We start from the raw sequence: 23,187 nt of genomic DNA, 5'->3' as shown, positions 1-23,187 counted from the left end.
CGTCGTCTTCTACGCAGCTAAAATCCGTGCTTTCGCACTTATTCGAATGTAGTAAACATTGTCCTAAGTTTTTACTCTATTTTGGGCTTTTCCACTTTTTTCTCGGTGTGAGGCTGCTAATGTAATTTATAGCGATACTTCGAGCTCACAAAATCCCGAATCCGCCTTTATGCGTTCGTTTTTCTATATAACTCGCGGCCCCTGAGGAAATAGAAAGAAGTTGGAGCGGCTCTTTAAAATGCAAACAAAATGAAGGCTTTGCAATTGAGGAAAAAAAATCCGGCAAAATCGCGCACAGCCGCATTCCGCCCACTTTCTTAACTGCCATGTAATGACATCGCAGAGAAAGACATCGCTATTACGGCAGACGACAAATACAAATCCCAACTCGATGTGTACATGAAGCAGGCGGGTAGATTCATTGTCAAGACCCTGGAATTGGGGCCTGTTTTGCGCAGGAACTCTAGATGAGGAACATGTCGATTGTAATGGCAGGGTGCCCAGCATATCTTGTGGAGCCCAAACGAATCAGTTGCACAAATCAAGATGCAACTTCCACGGGACGAATATACAAACGATGCAAAACAAGTGAATTGAAACAAGACCACGTCGTCTAGATGCAAAATCAAATATATGAAACCCCAGACAAAGGGATTCAGCCTAGAGGTTCCTCCTTAAAGCTCCTAAGTGGCCAAGCAGCGAAACATATCTGCGCGGCCTAAAGAATTATTGGTCTAATCGGAACAGCCATCATGTTTCCTTCTTTTGTAACTGTAGAATTATAACTACGTTGCTGGAGAGAGCATGTAGATTTGTGAAATCTCAAAGCCGGAGTAGGAAAATTTTGCATTTTGATTTCCAAACCCAATTTCGCGCGAAACTCCCTACACCGCAATAATTAAAAAAAATACGCATGTAGTCTAAGGTAAACAACCCGCCGCACACTTTTCTCCGTGCAGAGGCTGGCCGTGGGCGCCTCGTACCGGGCGCGATTCTTCGAGAGCATCATGCTGTCTCGGCTGCTGGCCCACGTCACCGAGACGCTGGAGTGCCTGAGCAGCCTGCGCGCGTACGGCGTGGTGCGGCGCGCCTGCGACCGCTTCTGCCGCCTGGCGGACGCCAACACCCGCGGCTACTCGGCCTTCTGCGACACCTACAAGTTCACGCGCGTCACTTCGTCCACGTGCGGCTTCGTGGTGGTGCTCGCCGCGCTGCTGCTCAACGTCGTCTACGTGGACAAGTGGGACCCCAGCCGCATCGGGCTCGCCATGAGTTCCGCTTCCTCGGTGAGCCACGGGGCTTGGATTGGTTCCTCAGGGAGCGCAAGGGCATGCAAAGCAGGGTTCATGCACTCCGATGCTGGGGCTGTAGCAAAGGCACCACGAAATCAGGGGCAGAATTGTCACAGCATGTCGCAGGCAAGAAAGGGTCACTATTGGCTCGCACCTGTCCCTACGTCGCTATACGGTAGAAAAAAAATGTTGATCGGGAAGGATGTAACAGCGCTGAGGCGAGACCAGGGGAACCAAACGAACAATTAAGCTCAGACGCTGCGCAAGTGTTTGTCTCGTCTGAGCTCTCTTACATGCTTTCCGTCAACGCGCGCCAATCAACCCGTATCAGCCTTCTTCTCGAACAAAATTCGTCGTAATGGTGAAACTACCGAGCATGTTATCAGCACTCACAATTTTGCCCACTGAGTTCAATTTAATGCTCCAAAACTGGTAGACAGTATGCAGAGAGAAGCCTCGCACTTTGCTGACATTGGGCGCACTGAATAAAATCTGTTCGCAAGAAGCGAAAGATATACCGCGATGTTAAGGGACGCAGTTTTTATTTTCGACCCGGAAGCACAGCCTGTTATGCATGCGAACCATTTTCGTGAAGAAATGGCTGTATGTAATTTAAATGGACTGAAAATACACGCCGCAGTCGCTCATCGTATATTTTCGCTTTTTGCAAAGACGCGGTGCAACGAGCGCAAAGCAGGTAACGCACAACGCCATCCAACCAGCCTTCTGAATTTAGCAACGTATTACACGCTCTCAACATATTTCGCCTGAGTACCTACCGCATTTAAAATGAAATAGCCTGTGCTACATGCTTAGCATTTGATCTCAAAAACCATCTGTTGTCCTTTAAACAACCACACGTTCAAAATAAGTCCTTAGAGGCAGGTACAGCGCTGCGATAACGTAATAAATCAGCTGTTAAAAATTAACGCTTCCGAAAGTTATTTCAGCTTCTTCCTGTCATTACAACCGCATGACCACTGCTCTATTGTGGTTCTTAACCACTCGAAAGATCATGCGCAACAATTTTGGACAAAAGCATTTTTGAACACCAAACCGTTTATGAACGCAATTTCTTCTTATATTGTAAGATTTCACTGTAGCACTCAATATTCCCACAGATCCTCTTCGCAGGCTTGCATTTTCTTTTTGCTATGAACGTTTTTGCTTTCATCCAAAATGTTCCCTATTGGTTCTCTATGGCAGCCCTAACTGTTCGATGTGATTGATGTAAACACTGCAAAAGAAAAATTTTGCTACATATCAGAATGGACCATTACCTTGAATAATAACGCGCTAGCGTTAAAGAGCTCGTGTCGCAGAAAAGCCGGTGTCGGCATTGTTGGCCATTGACGTTGGTGTCGGCGTTGTAGCACGAGAATCTCGAAGTAAAAAACCTCCTGGATATACGACGTATCGAATCCAGGTCTTCCAGATTGAGATACGAACCCGCGCAGAACACGGTTCGAAGGCTCGTTGCTTCGAACAGAATAAAAAGTGGACTTAGTAAATGCTCATATTGCTCACAGCGCAACAAAGACGGCACGAAAGACGGAGGTAAAGACAAACAAGCGCATTCATACCCAGCAATTCTGGAAAAAAGCATCTTTGAGCGCGAAACCGTTTATTAACGCAATATCTTCTATATTGTAAGATTTCACTGTAACACTCAATATTCCCACAGATCCTCTTCGCAGGCTTGCATTTTCTTTTTGCTATGAACGTTTTTGCTTTCATCCAAAATGTTCCCCATTGGTTCTCTATGGCAGCCCTAACTGTTCGATGTGATTGATGTAAACACTGCAAAAGAAAAATTTTGCTTCATATCAGAATGGACCATTACCTTGAATAATAACGCGCTAGCGTTAAAGAGCTCGTGTCGCAGAAAAGCCGGTGTGGGCATTGTTGGCCATTGACGTTGGTGTCGGCGTTGTAGCACGAGAATCTCGAAGTAAAAAACCTCCTGGATATACGACGTATCGAATCCAAGTCTTCCAGATTGAGATACGAACCCGCGCAGAACACGGTTCGAAGGCTCGTTGCTTCGAACAGAATAAAAAGTGGACTTAGTAAATGCTCATATTGCTCACAGCGCAACAAAGACGGCACGAAAGACGGAGGTAAAGACAAACAAGCGCATTCATACCCAGCAATTCTGGAAAAAAGCATCTTTGAGCGCGAAACCGTTTATTAACGCAATTTCTTCTTATATTGTAAGATTTCACTGTAACACTCAATATTCCCACAGATCCTCTTCGCAGGCTTGCATTTTCTTTTTGCTATGAACGTTTTTGCTTTCGTCCAAAATGTTCCCCATTAGTTCTCTATGGCAGCCCTAACTGTTCGATGTGATTGATGTAAACACTGCAAAAGAAAAATTTTGCTACATATCAGAATGGACCATTACCTTGAATAATAACGCGCTAGCGTTAAAGAGCTCGTGTCGCAGAAAAGCCGGTGTCGGCATTGTTGGCCATTGACGTTGGTGTCGGCGTTGTAGCACGAGAATCTCGAAGTAAAAAACCTCCTGGATATACGACGTATCGAATCCAAGTCTTCCAGATTGAGATACGAACCAGCGCAGAACACGGTTCGAAGGCTTCGAATAAAAAGTGGACTTAGTAAATGCTCATATTGCTCACAGCGGAACAAAGACGGCACGAAAGACGCAGGTAAAGACAAACAAGCGCATTCATACCCAGCAATTCTGGAAAAAAGCATCTTTGAGCGCGAAACCATTTATTAACGCAATATCTTCTATATTGTAAGATTTCACTGTAACACTCAATATTCCCACAGATCCTCTTCGCAGGCTTGCATTTTTTTCTTTTCTATTCACGTTTTTGCTATCGTCAAAAGCATTCCCCATCGGTTTTCTATGGCAGACTTGACTGTTCGATGTGATTGATGGAAAAACTTTAAAAGAACGGTTTTACTACACATCAGAATAATGTATGTATAGAAAGCTTTATTAGCGAGCGAGTTTGGACCCTTTAACGTCACAGGGCCACCGCACAGCCCTCACATTACGCGCATGTGTCCAGGCCACGTAGGACAATGACACTGGCACCCCGATTCACACCGAGATGTTGGGTATCCGGGACCTGCGATGCAAGGAGGACCTCCCATTCGTCCCATGTTTCGATGGCGGGCTATCCCTGGGGGGGGGGGGGGATCGGCAGGGCAGCCGAACATGATGTGGTCCACAGTGGCGTGCGATTGTCCGTAGAGAGTGCACTCTGGGAAAGCAGGGCGGAAGTAGGATAGGAGCTGAGGGGTGGGAAGAGTTCGGGTCTGGAGTCGCCTCCAGCGTATTTGTTGGGAGTGGGATAGGCGGGAGTGGGGTGCGGGGTAGAGTCGACTGGCGACGCGTGGTTGTTGTTCTCAGAACGTGTGTGCCCGCTCCCTCGAGAAATCCGGGCTGGGGTCGCCATTTGTACGGCAAATAAGTTCTCGGGCTATGTTATCAGCGGCATCATTTCCGGGATTGCCAGAGCGAGCCGAGACCCACACGAGCTCAATACGCCTATCGGAATTTAGGGTGCACATTCTCAATATCTGCCACGCAGGGGGATGGACGCGTCCGCGGCCGAAGTTAAGAATGGCTGTTTTGGAATCTCTAACTATATCAGCCACATTGGTTTGGGCGATGGCTAATGCTATAGCAGCTTCCTCTGCTTCTGCCGGAGTACAGGAGCGGTCTATGAAGTGGGTGTGTTTGGGGGGAGGGGGCTGCTGGATGTTAAGCCGCAGCTACTGAACGGTCTGGACAAACACGCGGCGTCCACCCAGCGCATATCATCTGCAGTGCCATAGTCTTTATGGAGAGCTTTGGCTCGCGCGACACGCCGGGATTGATGGTATTCTGGGTGGACATCCTGTGGAAGGGGTTTGATGATAAATGCGGCGTGCATAGCGCAAGGGCGAGAGATTAAGTCTGTAGCGTGTGCGGGTATGCGAATTCCCAGAAAGTCCAATATACGCCGCCCTGTTTCCGCGCTAGCCAAACGAACGTACATTGTTTATAGATGTGCCTCTGTAAGTTCTTGTATCGTGTTGTGTGTTCCTAAGTTTAAGAGCCTCTCCGTGCTAGTGCTCTTTGGTAGACTGAGTACTGCTTTGGTAGTCATGCATTAGAGCATGAATTTTATCTATCCGCACAGGAGAGGTTCAGGTAAAGAGAGGCGTAATTAATGCGACTAAACACAAAGGCAAGCAGCACCTTGAGATTGTCTACTTCGTCTAGACCAGCTCGTGAGTGTGAATGACGGAATAAGTTGACTGTATTAGTGCTTTTAAGGCAAGGTTGTTTTTCCCCGTGCCCTGTAAACGAAGGCCAAGAATGCGGACAGTAGGTGTTTGTGGTATGGGAGTGTCATGCAGATAAATTGTGATGGGGGCGGTAGGGACACGCCGCGGCCGAATTATGAGGAGTGCTGACTCTGTTGGGGAGCATTCAAGGCCAATGCTTGCTGCGTGGGTAGCGATAGCGGTGGCTTCTTCCTGAAGGGACGATTCTATGTCGCCATCTGAGCCGTATGTGGTCCAGACCGTTATATCATCCGCATGAAGTGTGTGCCCCAAGTGCGGAATGCGGATGAGAGGTTTCGCCAGGGGAACGAGGGTTAGGTTGAAGAGGAAGGGTGATAATTCACTGCCCCTTGGGGAGTGCCAATGTTATAAAGTGTGAAGGAGGGGGTCTGTATATCATATATATGCAGGGAAGCGGTGCGGCCGTTCAGGAAGGCCAGGATATAGTTATCGGTCTTAGGCCCTAACTGCAGCTCCTGTATGCCCTGCAGGATGGCGCTGTACGTAACTTTGTCAAATGCTTTGATGAGCTCTACTACCAGGATTGCTCTGGTGTGATGTAAGATGTCAATGAGGATAGCGTGTTAAATCTTCAGCAGAGCGTCTTTTGCTGGGAGCTGGGCTCAAAATCCTACCATGCTATGGGGATAAAGTCCATGGGATTATATATGTTGTATGAGACGGGTGAAGATGACATGCTCAAACAGTTTGTCCAGGCATAAGTCAGCGATATGGGACGAAGATTTTCGGTATTAATGGGCTTATCGTGTTTAGGGATGAACATTATTTTCCGTGCTTCCATTCAGCAGGTAGCTCCAACGTTTCCCATGCACTCATTGAAGTACTCTGTGAGAAGGGAAATTTCTGAGCGTGGCATTTGTGATTTGGCCCTCACCAGTGGTTGAGTTCTGGTGCTTAATGATGGCTGCTCTAACTTCAACCTCCATAATGGGGGCGTCGAGGCAGGGTTGATCGAGGCCTATGAAGTCGGGATGTGATACTGCTTGGCCCACAGCGGTATAATTCGATTGAAGTTGGTGTAAAAGCGCTTGGCGGTTATATCGATTTTGATAAGTAAGTCTTTTGAATGTAAAGCGGGTTTGCTTTTTAGATTGAGTGGGGTCTATCATATGTCGTAGAATATTCCTGGCCCTGGAGGAGGAGAGATTACCTCGTGATTAATTTGTCACATATATGAGCCAGTTCGATTTACTGAGTGCGGCACTGTGCTCTTCTATACGTTTGTGTAGTTACGCCAGTGTTAGCTTAAGTTCCGATTATGTTTTTGGGTTTCAAGCCAGTGGAATACTCTTCTGTGCTTGTAGCAGGTGCGCTAAGCGACTATCAGCAACGGCGGTCTAGGGAGTGTAAACTAATATTTGCGTAAATGCCTGGACATCCTGTTTCAGCTCTGTCATCCATGTGTGGAGGTTAAAAGGGGATCCGAATGCTTTGGCATCTCTGTGCTTTCGAAGATTATCCCAGCTAGTTATCCGGACACGGATAACTAATACTAGACTATTACCTGCAATGTTCCCACAAGAGTGTCTTGCAGTTTTCCAATTTTCAAAATTTTTGCCCGAGAAAGCTGGACATGATGAACATATCTGTGAATATACCGGGTGTTTCAGCGAACACTTTTAAAAATTTTCGACAATAGATTTTGCGGGTAGAAACATGGCTTTTACAGAATAGTATTACCAGTTTTGGCGGGCACCAGAAAACCGGTGAATCGTCTTAGGCAGTAAGGTGGTTAACTAATTTTTAATAATTAACTTTTTAAATTGTAGAGTTAGGCGCCTAGTTGCAATTAGAGATTTGTGGCTAGTCGTTAGTAATAGCCATATAAGTTTTTAGAATGACCATATATGGTAACCGTCGACGGCCCTGTCGAACGACGCTTGAGTGTCCCCGTTATTATGCACCCCTCGAGAGCCACGGGGGAGTGGACAAAGGCGCGGCCACGGCTGAAGAAAGAAGCAAAGGCTTTAAAAGCGGAAACCGACGGGAGGAAGGAGGAGAGCGATCGGGGCGAGTGGACGAGAGGGCCGGAGACGGAGCGAGGCAGAAGTCTGGGGCTGCGCATTGACCTGAGCCCGGGGTCTAGCCGTCGCTAACGTTCGACCTTCGCCAACGCGCCTCCACGCCTGGCAGCTCATCCAACGACCAGCCGAGAACGAGGGCAGCACAGCCACGAAGAACTCCCAGCCCGGCCGCTGCAGACAACCAGCCATTCATCGAGCCCGTGCCACACCACGCTGACTCAGCCCCGGCGACGACGAGCCCAGCTTCTGTCTCGTAAGCGGCATCGAGCCAGATGCTCTAATTAGATCACTTCAAAATCATTTTGGAGTCGGTGCATCAATCTCCTCATGCCCAGTGTGGACCCAGGGCCATTTTAAGAAACAGGTTCATCACATTGGTGTCAGAAGTGGGGTCCACACTTAAATCATTGGGCAAAAGCTGGACTGCACCCCCGGCGAGAGGAGCTTGAGGCACTGACTATATTTGGTCTAATATGGAAGAAGCCCACTCGAGTGCACAGCCCTTTGGGGCAAGCGTACTTGCATTAGCAAACATGGTGGAGAGATTAACTGGCGACGGTCAGGGGCCGTCTATTGTTGAATTTTTTGACATGTTGGAGCAGGTGTGCAAAATGGGCGGGTTAACTGATGCACAACAGCTGGGAATGGCGAAATGTCGCATGTCAGGGGCAGCACATGATTTTGCCTGGAGAGATGAGGGAGTCAGGAAGGCGGGCACGTTGGCTGAATTTAAAAAGCTAGCGTTTAAATATTTTGACAGGGAACCTTCTAGCGTAAAGCTCAGGCGGTTCCTCGACGCTCGGCAGAAACCGGGGGAAGACGCACGCGCGTTTGCCTCCCGCCTTCGCTTCCTTGGGAACGAAACCCTAGCGCGAGAACCGGGGCCTGATAGTTCGAAGCAAAAGCACGCCAGAGAGCTGCTTCTGGAGCAGATGACGTCCCAGTTCATCACTGGCTTGAGGGATCCGGTGCGCAGGTTTGTTCTGTCTAAGGCGCCGTCTACTTTTGAAGGAGCGGTAGAGGCAGCTGTAGACGAGGAGCGTAATGAGTTGCTTGTCTCCAGTGAGGAGAAGGTGCGGCTTGTAACAGAGCCAAAAAGTGCAAGCGCCGACGCGAATGTTACTCAGTTGACCGATAGGCTAGACCGGCTGGAGGCGCTCCTCGCGGAAGGCCTACAGTTAAATAACAGGGGCAATTTCCGGAACCGTGAAAGGAGGCAGGTTCGCTGTTATGCTTACAGAGGGTACGGACACGTTGCCAGATACTGTCCCGAGCTAAACCGCGAATCTGGTACGCCAAATGGGCCGCAGCGCTCGCCGACCAACACGGGGATGGAACAAAGATATATTGTGCCAAAAAACGCGTAGAGTCCCCCGCAGCCGAGCCGGTTGGGGGGGAGAGCAGTAATAGCTGTGCTATTGTAAGCGTTTTTGGAGAATCCTGCCCGATTGCCAAATTCGTGGTAAACGGGGTCACTTGCAATCTGTTGGTTGACACTGGCTCCCGGATAACGCTCCTTAAGCAAAAGTTTTTTGATCTGCTGACAAGGAAGGGAGACAGGCAGGTGCATGAGGCCCGAGAATCTCCGAAAGTAAGATTCGTGGGCATCACAGGAGCTGACCTCGGCACGGGAGGACTGTACCTTTTGCGCTTCACGATCGGGAACGAAAGTTTTGACCATCCCAGCTACATTTGTTCCGATGCTGTGTCGTTGCCGGATGGTATATCGGGCCTCGTAGGTCAGGACCTGTTACGGCAGCATGGCATCGATCTCATATTAAGCCAGAACTGCCTTTCCTGTCGCGGGGCTTTGGTCACATTAGCAAATCGAGAGGCCGAGTACGTTGCACGAGTGGACTATGGGGAACAGAGCGCGAAACAGGGCTCGCTAACACACGCGGGCGTTAGTGTTAGGACAACGAGAGAAACAGTGGTGCCGCCTCGGTCAGAGATAATCTGTGTGGGAGCGATGTCAGCTCAGATTGATGAGGGACACATAGGAGTCGTTGAACCTATAGAGGGGCTCGCAATAGGACTGAGTGTGGCGGGCTGTTTGGTCACGGTTGACTCAAAGAAAAGGGTTGCCGTCCGCTTATGTAACTACTCGCAACAAGAGCTTCACCTGCCGAAAAACAAAAACATAGCTATATTCTCCACGGCTGAGGTAGATGAGCAGGGTACCCCGATTTGCACTACGGGCCTCGTCAATGAAAGGAAAGGAAAAGAAGGGAACCTGCAGTTTGACCTCTCTCACATCGACTGCAAAGAGCGAGGAAGAGTTGAGGGTCTCCTGCAGCGCTACTCGGATGTGTTCGCTGCATCGAAGCTAGACCTGGGAAAGTGCGGAGTGATTAAACACCGCATTACGACTGGCGACTCGCCACCAGTGTACCAACGGGCTTATAGAATTCCCTACTCACAAAGAGAGGAAATGGATAGGCAGGTCCAAGAGCTAATCGACAAAGGCATTGTGGAGTATTCCAAGTCGCCGGGGGGGGGGGGGGGGCACCGGCACTTCTAGTTGAGAAACCCGATGGTTCATTTCGACTGGTAATAGACTACCGGCGATTGAATTCCATTACAAGGATAGATCCCTACCCGCTGCCACAGGTGCAGGAAACCCTCGCGCAGCTTGGGTCAGCCAAGTATTTTACAGTTGTCGACCTCGCATCGGGGTTCTGGCAGATCGAAATGGATCCAAACGATGTCGACAAAACCGCATTTAACACCCCGTCTGGCCACTTTCAGTGGAGACGCATGCCGATGGGACTTGTTAACAGCCCTGCAGTCTGGCAGAGAACTGCGGACGTAATCTTGGCCGTTTTGCTGGGAAAGAGGTGCTTTGTCTACATGGACGATATAATAATTTACAGCAGCACCTTTGCCGAACACTTGGAGGCCATTGAGGAAGTGCTGGTCAGATTGCGAGCTGCTGGCTTAAAATTGAAACCTTCAAAGTGCCAACTTCTACAGCGGCAGGTCAAATACCTTGGACATATCGTTTCCGCAGACGGCGTAGAACCTGAAGCGGGAAAGTTAAGTAGCGTCCGCGACTTCCCTAGACCAACTGGAGTTCGAGGCGTTCGCGAGTTTCTTGGCTTAGTCGGATACTACCAAAGGCATGTGCGAGATTTCGCCCGAATCGCAAAGCCACTGACTGCACTAACAGCAAAAAACATAGAGTTCGTAGGGTCGGAGGAGGCAGAGGTGGCGTTCGAAGAACTAAAGGAAAAATTAATAACCGCTCCCTTGCTAGGATATCCAAACTTCAGCCAGCCTTCCATTGTAGCGACTGACGCCTTGAAGTTTGCAGCGGGTGCAGTGCTGTCTCAGAATTTTGACGGCAAGGAGCACCCTATCGCGTTCGCGAGCCGGCAATTCAGTCCAGTCGAGCAGCGGTACAGTGCCACTGAGCGGGAGTGTCTTGCAGTGGTTTGGGCGGTGCGGCACTTTCGGTGCTACCTCTATGGCCACAGATTCAGGCTAGTGACCGACTGCCAACCCCTTAAGTGGCTTCTAAACGTGAAGGATCCGAGCTCGCGCCTCGCGCGCTCGAATCTGCAACTTCAGGAATACGATTTCGAGATAGAACACAAGCCAGGCAAGGTGCACACTAACGCGGACGCATTAAGTCGAGCTAACCTGGTAGGCACCGTGAATGAGTTTTGTCCGGCCATAGATACAAACGATCTCCGCACCGAGCAGCGAAAGGACAAAGGGCTAGAGAAAACATTTCATGCCATTTCTGGGGGGATCGCCCGGGATCCCGACAATTGTTACTTTGTTGACAACGAAGGAACCCTACGAAAGCGCACCCGGCCTACGCGGTCAGGAAGGAAGGCTAGCCAGGTGTGGGAAAGAGTGGTGGTACCAAAGTCAATGGTGCCGCACGTCTTGAGGGTTTTTCACGATGCCCCATACGCGGGCCATTTTGGAGTAATGAAGACGCAAAGGAGGTTGGAGCGCTACTACTATTGGCAGGGCATGCGTTCAGATGTTAAAGAGTACTGCGCTAACTGCCGTTCTTGCCTGGCAAGAAAAACTCCGAAAAACCGCAGGCCGGCCCCCCTTCAGGAATTCGAGGAAGTCTCGACGCCTTTTGAGAGGGTTGGCATGGATATCCTAGGCCCACTTCCGACTACAACAGGAAACAAATATGTACTGGTGTGCGTTGACCACCTAACGAAGTATGCTGAGATAACAGCACTGCCCGACCAAAAAGCAGAAACTGGCACGTGCCTTTGTAGAAACAGTGGTTCTGCGGCACGGCGTTCCGCGGCAGTTGTTAACGGATCAAGGGTCAAACTTTGTGTCGAGATTGATGAAAGATGTGTATAACCTTCTGGGAATTGACAAAAGACAGACCACCCCTTACCACCCGGCTTGTAACGGTGCTGTGGAGAGGCTTAATCAAACAGCAAGCAAACTGTTATCCCATTATGTTTCGCGAGACCAACAGGATTGGGACCTCTGGATACCGTTTGCTGTTTTTTCTTACAACACGGCGGTGCACGAGAGCTCCGGTGACTCCCCTTTCTACCTCTTGTACGGTCGCGACCCAGACACACTGAATGCGGTGGTTGATGGACAGAGACGGGTGCCATACGGGTCACTAGATGATTATCGAGCCGAACTGACGTCTCGATTGCAAGTGGCCCATGACGTAACAGCCGAAGCATTACGGGAAGCAGCCGACAAAAGAAACAGGCGGTTCGACACTAGGGCTAGGGCGGTTCCTTTCAGGGTGCGAGACCGCGTATACCTTGAGTGTGTGCAGGTCAAGGCAGGGCTTGCCCGTAAGTTAACGCCCAAATGGAAAGGACCTTACCGCATAGTAGAGCAGCTATCGCCGGTTAATTTTCGGATTCGAGAGATCGCAGGGGCCTCAACCGCTGTGGTCCATGCTAACCGGTTAAAGCAAGCACCAACATGCTCGCGTCTTTCTGAAACGGCTGCCTCAAGGGAACAGGAGGGGGAGGATAACCTTCGCACGGAGCCCGCCATTATAAATAACCCTGCATTGCAGAAAAGCGGTCAGAGCGGCCGGCACAAAAATTTCAGTCCATGTGATGAAATGGAACACTTCATGCAGTCGCAGCTCGGAGGCGCCCTTCTGGAGGAGGAGGCATTCCAATCTGGCAGACATATTCCAGCCGCTAGGTACTACCTCCGTAACCGAATAGTGGACAGGGAGGTACCTCGCTAAGACTACATTTCCTTGTTTTGTACATTACAAGTGCGCTTCGTTTAGTTTCATTTTTTGTTCGTTCTCTTGTTTGAGATGTTGTACATACTGTTAATTATGGTCTTATATTGTGCACTCGAGTGGTATCTACGGTGAAGAATTGTTCTGAAACTCCGCTCTGGCTCGGTGCTCGTGGGGAAGAAAGGAGCGACTTGTGCGGGATACTGGCCCGAACAGCGCGGCGTGTGTGTGTGCGCGTGTGTGTGTATGACGAATTCCTAATGTTCAATGAGCATTCCTTTTAAGAAGGAGCGGATGTGACGATTCGTGCACATGCACCGGTGCCACTGCGAGCCGGTCAGTGACTTTTCCTGGAGACGGTTGGCCGCGCCGTCCTGGCGTCGGGTCGCAGCGGAGAGACATGACCATATTTGGTTGTGGCGGAGAAACATAACCATATATGGTAACCGTCGACGGCCCTGTCGAACGACGCATGAGTGTCCCCGTCATTATGCACCCCTCGAGAGCCACGGGGGAGTGGACAAAGGCGCGGCCACGGCTGAAGAAAGAAGCAAAGGCTTTAAAAGCGGAAGCCGACGGGAGGAAGGAGGAGAGCGATCGGGGCTAGTGGACGAGAGGGCCGGAGACGGAGCGAGGCAGAAGACTGGGGCTGCGCATTGACCTGAGCCCGGGGTCTAGCCGTCCCTAACGTTCGACCTTCGCCAACGCGCCTCCACGCCTGGCAGCTCATCCAACGACCAGCCGAGAACGAGGGCAGCACAGCCACGAGGAACTCCCAGCCCGGCCGCTGCAGACAACCAGCCATTCATCGAGCCCGTGCCACACCACGCTGACTCAGCCCCGGCGACGACGAGCCCAGCTTCTGTCCCGTAAGCGGCATCGAGCCAGATGCTCTAATTAGATCACTTCAAAATCATTTTGGAGTCGGAGCATCAATCTCCTCATGCCCAGTGTGGACCCAGGGCCATTTTAAGAAACAGTTTCATCACACACCCTTTCCAAGCAATCTATCAGGTACTGTTGATGCGGGTTCCAGACTATGCTACCATACTCCAGAATTGGTCGGACTAGAGTTTTGTAGGCTTTAAGTTTTACTTCAGGAGGAGCCTTGCCTAATTTTCTTCGTAAAAATCCTAGTGTTTTAAACGCTTTTGCACATCTGTTGTTAATATGTACATCCCATTTCATTGTGCGTGTAAGTGTTACCCCTAAATACTTAACAGTGTCTGTTTGGCTGAGAACGGACCCCCTAATGTGTAGCTAAACCTTAACAACGATTTTTTATGACTTACACTTAAATACTTACTTTTTTCTGCGTTTATTTTCATGCCCCACGTTTCGCACCAGAGAGCGATGTTATTTAATGACAGATTTAGTTTCCATTGATCCTCGACTCCCCGCACGACTGTGTAAATCACACAGTCGTCAGCAAAAAGTCTGATTTTCACTCCATTGACAATACAAGAGCTAACATCATTAATATATATAAGGAATAATAAAGGTCCCGGGACGGATCCCTGCGGTACACCTGAAATTACTTCGAGGTTCTCCGATTCATTATTATTTATAACTACATATTGGGTGCGATTTGACAGATAAGCTTCTATCCATGCTATTACTTCCGAATTAATGCCAATGAGCTTTAGTTTGTGGATTAATTTACAGTGCACAACACGGTCATAAGCCTTAGAAAAATCAATAAAAATGCTGTCAACTTGTTCTCGGGAATTGATTGCTCTCGTGAAGTCATGCGTTATTTCTAATAATTGCGTGACTGTGGACAGCCCTTTTCGGAAACCGTGTTGCGTCGGATTCAATAAGTTGTTTTCTTCCAAGTAACTCATAATTGCTTTGTTAATAATGTGCTCCATAAGCTTGCAACAACCACTTGTAAGCGATATTGGTCTGTAGTTGTCAACTACTAATTTGTTTCCGTGTTTATGAATGGGTATTATTTTCGCGCGAAGCCAGTCAGCAGGGAGCGTGGCAGTTTTCAGTGACTCGATGAATATAGTATGCAGGAAAGGGGATATCTGCTGCGCATATCGGTTCAAAAACAGATTTGGGATACTACCTTGGCCGGATGATTTTTTCGTGTCAACCTGCAGAACTAGGTTTAGTACGCCTTCCTCAGTTATTATTATCTCGGGCATCAAAGAATCACAAGTTGTCTCAGCTATGCTTACCGCATTTGTTCGCGTGAAAACTGATTGGAAGTACGTGTTGAAGGAATTGGCTATTTCGTGTTTGTCCTCGACGACTATGCCAGCAATTTCTAATTTTCTGGTGTGGTCTCTTGGTTCCGCCAAATATCGCCAGAATTTCTGCGGTTGTGTTCTCAAGAAATTTGCTAATGTGTCGGTAAAAAATAACCTCCTTGCTGCCCTGATCTCCAACCACAGTTGACTTGACAGCGCAACCACCTCTAATCTATTGCCTTTTCTTTTTCTCTTTCTACGCAATTTTCATTTCAGGTGAATTATTGAACGTGTTAACCACGGAGCTTTGCGTTTAATTCTTTTATGTCTTGTCGGAATGAAGTTGGATTCGCAGTGCGCAATCGCATTCTTTAGTTTAGTTTTACCCACAGGCTGTTTACGGACACTGGTCCTCGGGATTCTCCGGTTGAAAAATCATCTAGCGCTATGTCAAGGAAGTCTATTACACTCTCATCTTCAGCCCTGCTGTAGTCTTTCACTGCTTTCATCGAAGAACTTTTACGGCGTTTATTATCCGCGCTGAAGTTACAGCATGTTAATACAAGCATCTTGTGATCAGAGATACCTTCTTCTATTGTTATTACTGGATTTAATGATTCTGACAGGAAGGCAAGATCAAGAATTGCGTGGGAGTTTTCTTGCACTCGAGTAGGTTCTTTAACAATTTCTGTCAATGAGAGACTGAACATTTTATCTAGGAGCCGCTCACAGCTATGCACTTCTTTATTTCCAATCGTCATTGTATCCCAATCAATTCCCGAGAGGTTGAAATCCCCGCTTATCAACAGTTTAGTCCGGTCGTTGACTTTGCTATGTAAGAAGTCATGCATTTTCGTAAGATAATCTTCAGTCTCCCCAGGACGTCTGTATATGGCACCTATTAATATCGAAGATTCGTTAAATCTTAAATTGCACCAAGTACTTTAATGATTAGCTATTCCGGGGTCTTGGTGGAATGTCAGACTTTGTTTAATGGCAATCGCCACCCCGCCTCCCCTGCCATCACGATCTGAACGAAGTAGCGAGTAGGAGGGAGGGATTATTTCATGATCGTCAATACTGGAATGCAACCATGTTTCTGTGATTATGACCACATCGGGGGAATACAACAGCAAAAGTTCTTCTAATTTGTCAGTTTTATTGACAATGCTTCTGGCATTAAAGCTTAAAATTGTAAGTTGTGCTGTAGTATTCTTGTGTCAGTCCTGCTCACTTGTATTGCCGTTGACAGTGTTTTGTTTTCGGTTCACTAGAATTCGCTTGTTTTCTGTGTCGTCCCAAACATACATATCATCATTAACCTTGAGTTTGTTAAATACTAGGGCTACCTTATCGCCTTTCGAGCGCTCGATTTTAGATGATTCCCGCAACTTTCGACGCGTTTCTCGGACACTTGCCGAGAAATCCTCTGATATCGATATGGTACTGTCTTTCAACTTGAAGCAATTGCGCAATACTTCCATCTTTTCGGCAAAATCGTAAAATCGCAGGATAACTGGTCGTTCACGACGGGCATTTTTAGAACCAATTCGGTGAATTCGTTCTACAGAACGGACCTCGATGCCCAGAATGACTTTAAACGTCTCTTTTATGACTGCTTGTTCCAGTGCCGCTCTATCTTCTCTAGCGCCTTCCTTTAAACCGAAGATGACCAAGTTATTCCTTCGACTACGATTCTCTAGATCGTCGATTTTCCTGTTTACTTGTGTAAATTCTTTTTCCATGTCGCTGACTGCTTTCACGCATTCTTTTACCCTTTCATGGTCTTCCCTCAATGTGGCGAGTGATGCTTCCATTTCGGTCAGCCTACGCTCCACACATTGCAAGCCATTTTGTAAAGTAATTTGTGACGCCCTAATCTCTGACACCATAGCGTGTATCTCATCCAATTTATCCGGACCGGGGTTCTCCTCTACGTCACCGCTGAGCTTCAGCAACAGTTTGGCTACACAGAGCATTTCACAGCAACAGCACAACAAGCACTGCGGGCTCGGCAGCACAAGACCAACGCAATTGCTCTTTACAGATTTGACATTGGACCATTTGTCACTAACCTGAAGAACGAAGAGCACACAATTTAGCATTGTGCGTCGATCGGTGCCGCCGAGCCCACTGAGTCGTCCGCTGTGCTGGATCTTTCTTTTAAAGGCTTCCCACGAAGTCCCGGATGACGCAGGTGTCCCGGATGTCGCACCGAAATCGTGTTCCAGCCGGGGGATATCGTCCACGTGCTTCTGCGTTGTCGACTTTTGGTGCCAGCATGATGACCGGGCGGAACATTGCAGCGTGTCCTGTTGAAGTTGGCAAAGTGTATCTGCCCGACGGTGGTGGAAAGATGCCATCGCCGGGTGAGCCTACCGCCAGGAATACCTGAAGAACGAAGAGCACACAATTTAGCATTGTGCGCCGATCGGTGCCGCCGAGCCCACTGAGTCGTCCGCTGTGCTGGATCTTTCTTTTAAAGGCTTCCCACGAAGTCCCGGATGACGCAGGTGTCCCGGATGTCGCACCGAAATCGTGTTCCAGCCGGGGGATATCGTCCACGTGCTTCTGCGTTGTCGGCTTTAGTGCCAGCATGATGACCGGACGGAACATTGCAGCGTGTCCTGTTGAAGTTGGCAAAGTGTATCTGCCCGAGGGTGGTGGAAAGATGCCATCGCCGGGTGAGCCTACCGCCAGGAATACCTGAAGAACGAAGAGCACACAATTTAGCATTGTGCGCCGATCGGTGCCGCCGAGCCCACTGAGTCGTCCGCTGTGCTGGATCTTTCTTTTAAAGGCTTCCCACGAAGTCCCGTATGACGCAGGTGTCCCGGATGTCGCACCGAAATCGTGTTCCAGCCGGGGGATATCGTCCACGTGCTTCTGCGTTGTCGGCTTTTGGTGCCAGCATGATGACCGGGCGGAACATTGCAGCGTGTCCTGTTGAAGTTGGCAAAGTGTATCTGCCCGAGGGTGGTGGAAAGATGCCATCGCCGGGTGAGCCTACCGCCAGCAATACCTGAAGAACGAAGAGCACACAATTTAGCATTGTGCGCCGATCGGTGCCGCCGAGCCCACTGAGTCGTCCGCTGTGCTGGATCTTTCTTTTAAAGGCTTCCCACGAAGTTCCGTATGACGCAGGTGTCCCGGATGTCGCACCGAAATCGTGTTCCAGCCGGGGGATATCGTCCACGTGCTTCTGCGTTGTCGGCTTTAGTGCCAGCATGATGACCGGGCGGAACATTGCAGCGTGTCCTGTTGAAGTTGGCAAAGTGTATCTGCCCGAGGGTGGTGGAAAGATGCCATCGCCGGGTGAGCCTACCGCCAGGAATACCTGAAGAACGAAGGGCACACAATTTAGCATTGTGCGCCGATCGGTGCCGCCGAGCCCACTGAGTCGTCCGCTGTGCTGGATCTTTCTTTTAAAGGCTTCCCACGAAGTCCCGGATGACGCAGGTGTCCCGGATGTCGCACCGAAATCGTGTTCCAGCCGGGGGATATCGTCCACGTGCTTCTGCGTTGTCGGCTTTAGTGCCAGCATGATGACCGGGCGGAACATTGCAGCGTGTCCTGTTGAAGTTGGCAAAGTGTATCTGCCCGAGGGTGGTGGAAAGATGCCATCGCCGGGTGAGCCTACCGCCAGGAATACCTGAAGAACGAAGAGCACACAATTTAGCATTGTGCGCCGATCTGTGCCGCCGAGCCCACCGCGGTGGCAACCGCCATCTATGTTGTAGAGATGAAATTAAATGCGAACAGCTTGCGCTGAGGTGTGCTAGGTGGTGTTATGACCGCGTTCAGTTTGAGTTCGGGTTTATGGAGTTCACAGTTCCAAAGCGACTCAGGCTATGGACGCTGTAGTGGAGGGCTTCGATAATTTCGGTGACATGGGGTTTTTTAACGTGCAATGACATCGCACCGGGGTTGAATTTGGAGGACCTGCAGATGAAACCTTTGAAGACGTCAACTGGGCCGAACGCGGAGCCCGGTGATAACACGATGGTTTCGCCCTTCCGGGCAGCAGCGGGTGCAGCAGCACCCTTGCGGACAGCTGCACCCACCGCGACCTCTTCAGGCTTCAGACGGGCAGGCAATGGCAGCTGGACCTGTGTGCAGGTGTCAACCATTGAGAAGTCACGGAACCCGTACCACCCAGGCGCCTGTGATGTACGCGTCTGTGTGCTGTTGTGGTCCACGAATGCGACGCCAACGGAAACGCGGACCTTCATTACGGCCTCTCTTTGGTTCTTTTCTCTTTCACTCCAAACTTTCTCCCTTCCCTCACGGCGTGGTTGAAGTGTCCACCGTTATGTGAGACAGTTACTGCGTCTTTCCTTTCGTCTGAAATCACAATCACAATGGAGACGCACAACGGCCAGTTCATGGAGCAGCGTTACTGCAGCCCGCTCGTCATCTCTTCTGGTGGCGGGTGGATTGTTTTTAAAGGTCTCCTAGGGACTCCGAGCGATTTTGCCAACGGGCAAGGCCTTGCGCCCAGCGGACGATGGCGTTCTATGAACTCGCTGGCTGTACTGCCGTATTCTGTCGCGTTCCACTCTAAAGGCGAAGCTTAAGTGGCCTCCAATTTTTTCTGAAGTCTTATGCCCTATCTTAACAGCGATCTTCGATTAGTCATTATCCGCTCGTAAAACCCTTCACGGCTGACGCGCAGCAATCGTAATTTTGATTTTTAGACTAGTCACCGCACTTCTCTCAATTATCGTCGAATCTTCTTAACAGACGTTACGCAAGCTTATAGAACATGTCTTGTACCCTGCAATTATTGATTATTTTGAGGGCCATAACCTAACTTTTGACTGCAAGCACGGTTTTCGCAATGGTTACTTGGATTAAACACAACTAGCAGGTTTTATTAATGAATGCTACATTCATCACTACATCTGGGTTTTCAAGTTGACACAATATTTTAGATTCCTGATCGCGCTCCTCACCATAGTCTCCTACTTAAACTAAAGCAACTGAACATTCATCGTGATGTCATTGCATATAGGTACAAGGTTTTCTATCATGCTGAAGTCAGTTCACTTCTGCTAACAATTATGACTCATCATCAGGAAATGTAACCTCTGGAGCCCCAAAAGGTAGTGTATAAGGTAACATATAGCTTCGGGTTGGACTTTTCGTTCAAAAACCGAAACATGCCGGCATAAGTACGCTGAATACAGTTTTCGAAATTCAGTTTTAACGTAAAAAGGTCAGTATCCTTGGAATGGCTGTTGAATGGAAGTTATACAAAGTCGGAGTTGAAAATTAACTAAGTATTACAGCCAGGAGCACGATGCGACGATTGCATTGTTGCATAAACAGCGCAGTTGTGAGATTTTAAATATTGCTCCGCTATAGCTTACACGCCTCTGCTGACCGGGAAGGATCATCACCACCTCATCGTCTTCTAGTTAGGAACCGTTAGTTCACTATCATCACTTGCTTAGAGCAGCTAGTCGTTTAAACAGGTTAATCAACTGCGCGTAGGACATTGGCAGGAAACCACGCATGGACGTCAAAGAAAAGTTGTGGCTACTGCGACGATTGAGCGGCAGTCCTCAGCACGAAGACATGTCCCGCCCTCAAACATGTCAAGCTAGTTCTGAGAAGTAAACTCCCACTTCCATTTTTGCTTGCCGGCTATCTCATAAAACTTGCTTTGCTATTTCTGCGGCGATGGCAATTTCTTCTGCAAGCACAGCTCCAGGTACTATCATTTGCGCGTTAATTCCTGGAAAATAAATTGTTCAGGATGAGAAAACACCGAGACTTTAAGTGAATTTTGACTACTCAGAACTGCTACATTTAATCACCGTAAACGTCGGTACTTCATACATCGAAAATAATATTCGCCGATAAAAAAAAAACTTTTTTTTTAAAAAACAACAAAAAAGTCTGCCAAATTTTAAAAATTAAAGAACCGAAAAGTCCAACCCCTGCATATAACTACCCACGTAGGCAGTGAAACATTACAATCGGACCTCAATTCCATAACATGTCGGTGGTATTCCTGGTTAATGTCCCTCAATGTTTCTGAAACTCAGGTCTTCCACTCCACGCAACCGCATATCCACCGCCTATTCCCTAAATAATACTGGCCTCCGTCTTACAAACTCAAATAGGTACACTGATGTTCACCCCCAGTCCGACTTGTCATGGAACTGTTACTTTAAGTTAACTCTGGCTTCTGCTAACCGCTGGTAGGGAGTCATAAAGCATACCCTTAAAAATTCCCGCATCAATGTAAAACGACCAACATAGGTAACTCTAATACGTCCCAAAGCTGACTTTGTGTCAAATATTTGGGATCATCAGCAGACGTTCGTAATGACATTGAAGCCTTGCAGAACCACGTTATACGTTTCATCTTATCAGATTATTCACGCCAATGCGGTGTGACATTAATAAAAAATCACGCTCAGTTCGAAGACGTAGTGAACCGCCGCAAAATACCTCGTTTAACTCTTTTCCATGTGTTGTATTATAGTCCACTTCTTCGTGAGGATTTTCTTGAGCCCGCGACTGCCAGTCTTCCGCGTCATGAAAATCATGCAAAATTAAAGAAGCCATCTGTAGTACTTATTATTTATTTTTCAAGGTCATTCATTCCTCGCTGAATAAAATATTAAAGCGACTCAGCTTGACGCATCGCCACTGAAACAAACTTATCTAAATTCCAAGGGTTTTTACATGAATCTATTTTCATCTAGGAGAATTTATTTTTACTTTTCAATAACATCTTGCCTTGTAACACGCCCTGTTACTATCCAACTATTTTGCTTCTTGACGTTTCACTTTCTGCCCTAATTTGTATTTTCCTTTTTCGTTCTTTTGTATCTTTGGCTTTGTCTTTTGTGTTGTTCCGCTGAACAGTGACAATGTTTGGTTAATTGCTACTGTTTTTTTTTCTATAAATATGCTTGCCGTTTAACTTTTGTGGTCTTCACTTTGTTTTGTCCGTGCGTACTGCAATTATGGGCTGTTATTTTACCCTCTATTTAATATCTTCAAAGTTAAGGCCCATGAGGGTATCCTGAATAAAAAATTTTAACCGATGGCGACCGGTCGTTTTCAGAAAGGGTGTCGTGAGTTTGAATTGACTGGGAGGGTGGTTCCCAAATCTATATTACTCGTCGATAAATGTGTCTTTTGCTGCTGAACAAACGTAAATGTAACCCGAACGAATAATAAAGTCAAATTTTATTCAGAACAATAATTATAAGGAGTTCTCAGTGTCCCATGAAATACCGAGCCAACAACATAATCGAAAATTGAACGAAAACTTGCTTAAAAGCACAAGTTTTGACATTCTTCGTAAATAGTGTTCTTCCCATTCATGGTCTCTGTAGATCTCATATATCGCACTTTGTTAATAATGAAATCACCGCTACATGCAGCATGTCCTAGTTCGTCCCAGTGTAGTGAATTTCATCGCCGGTTCCTCGCAACTGAGCTTTGTTTCGCAGGTTCCGCTCGCCCTGATGTATCTCTGTGTGCTGCTGTTCAACATCCTCCAAATGGTGGTCAGCTTTGAGCGCTGCCTCGAGTACTCTGAGCTTCCTCAAGAGGTGAGATGCCGCCTGAAATACAGCGGCGCTTTGTGCGGCGCGCTCGGGATGAGTGCTTACAATGGAGTGCGTAATACGATGCAACTAATGGGGCATGTACTGGGACCAAAGAATTGGAAGTGAGTTGACAAGGTGAAGCGTTCCAGAAATGAGACGAGAATTTGTAAAAGGCTGCACGCACGCAAGTGGTCGCGTGGATATCTCGGCTTCCGTGGCATGCTCTAAATGCAGTCGAAGAGCGGTATGCTGAACTAGCAATTAGTGCCAATGCGACACATCTGCACCTGCACTGCTGGGCGCGAGACCGTTCCTAAACCGTGCAGTGTTCCATGCACTGCAGTCGAAAAGTGTCCGAGCGTTCCTTCTTCCTAGAACAGCAATTGTGCCTGTCTTTTTTTTTTTGGCGTGGGGGGGGGGGGGGGGGTGGCTTTGCTCAGACCCGCAAACTGATCTCTCGAAAGTGCACTTCTTCAACGAGACTTTTCATGACCTCGTGAACATTTGACGCAGTCAACATGTGAAGGCGTTAGAAGAAAAACAACGACTCCGTGTCATTTT

General features: G+C 48.3%; 2 protein-coding genes across 5 annotated transcripts in view; one reads left to right on the top strand and one right to left on the bottom strand.

The window, feature by feature from the left end:
- l(2)37Cb (DEAH-box helicase 16 lethal (2) 37Cb) overlaps window positions 1–23,187 on the bottom strand; it is a 551,956-nt gene that overhangs the window by 276,463 nt on the left and 252,306 nt on the right. The gene's annotated exons all lie outside the window — the stretch shown is intronic.
- LOC144116084 (multidrug resistance-associated protein 1-like) overlaps window positions 1–23,187 on the top strand; it is a 194,839-nt gene that overhangs the window by 152,226 nt on the left and 19,426 nt on the right. For all 3 annotated transcript variants that reach the window (XM_077650745.1, XM_077650744.1, XM_077650746.1), the window contains 2 exons: window positions 960–1,286; window positions 22,528–22,629. In XM_077650745.1, the coding sequence (XP_077506871.1) occupies window positions 960–1,286; window positions 22,528–22,629 (429 nt within the window). The remainder of the gene's footprint in view (window positions 1–959; window positions 1,287–22,527; window positions 22,630–23,187) is intronic.

Source organism: Amblyomma americanum, chromosome 1, assembly GCF_052857255.1.
Source record: "Amblyomma americanum isolate KBUSLIRL-KWMA chromosome 1, ASM5285725v1, whole genome shotgun sequence".
Lineage (NCBI taxonomy): Eukaryota > Metazoa > Arthropoda > Arachnida > Ixodida > Ixodidae > Amblyomma > Amblyomma americanum.
The sequence above is the reverse complement of the archived record's forward strand: the minus strand, read 5'-3'. Positions and strand labels throughout refer to the sequence as shown.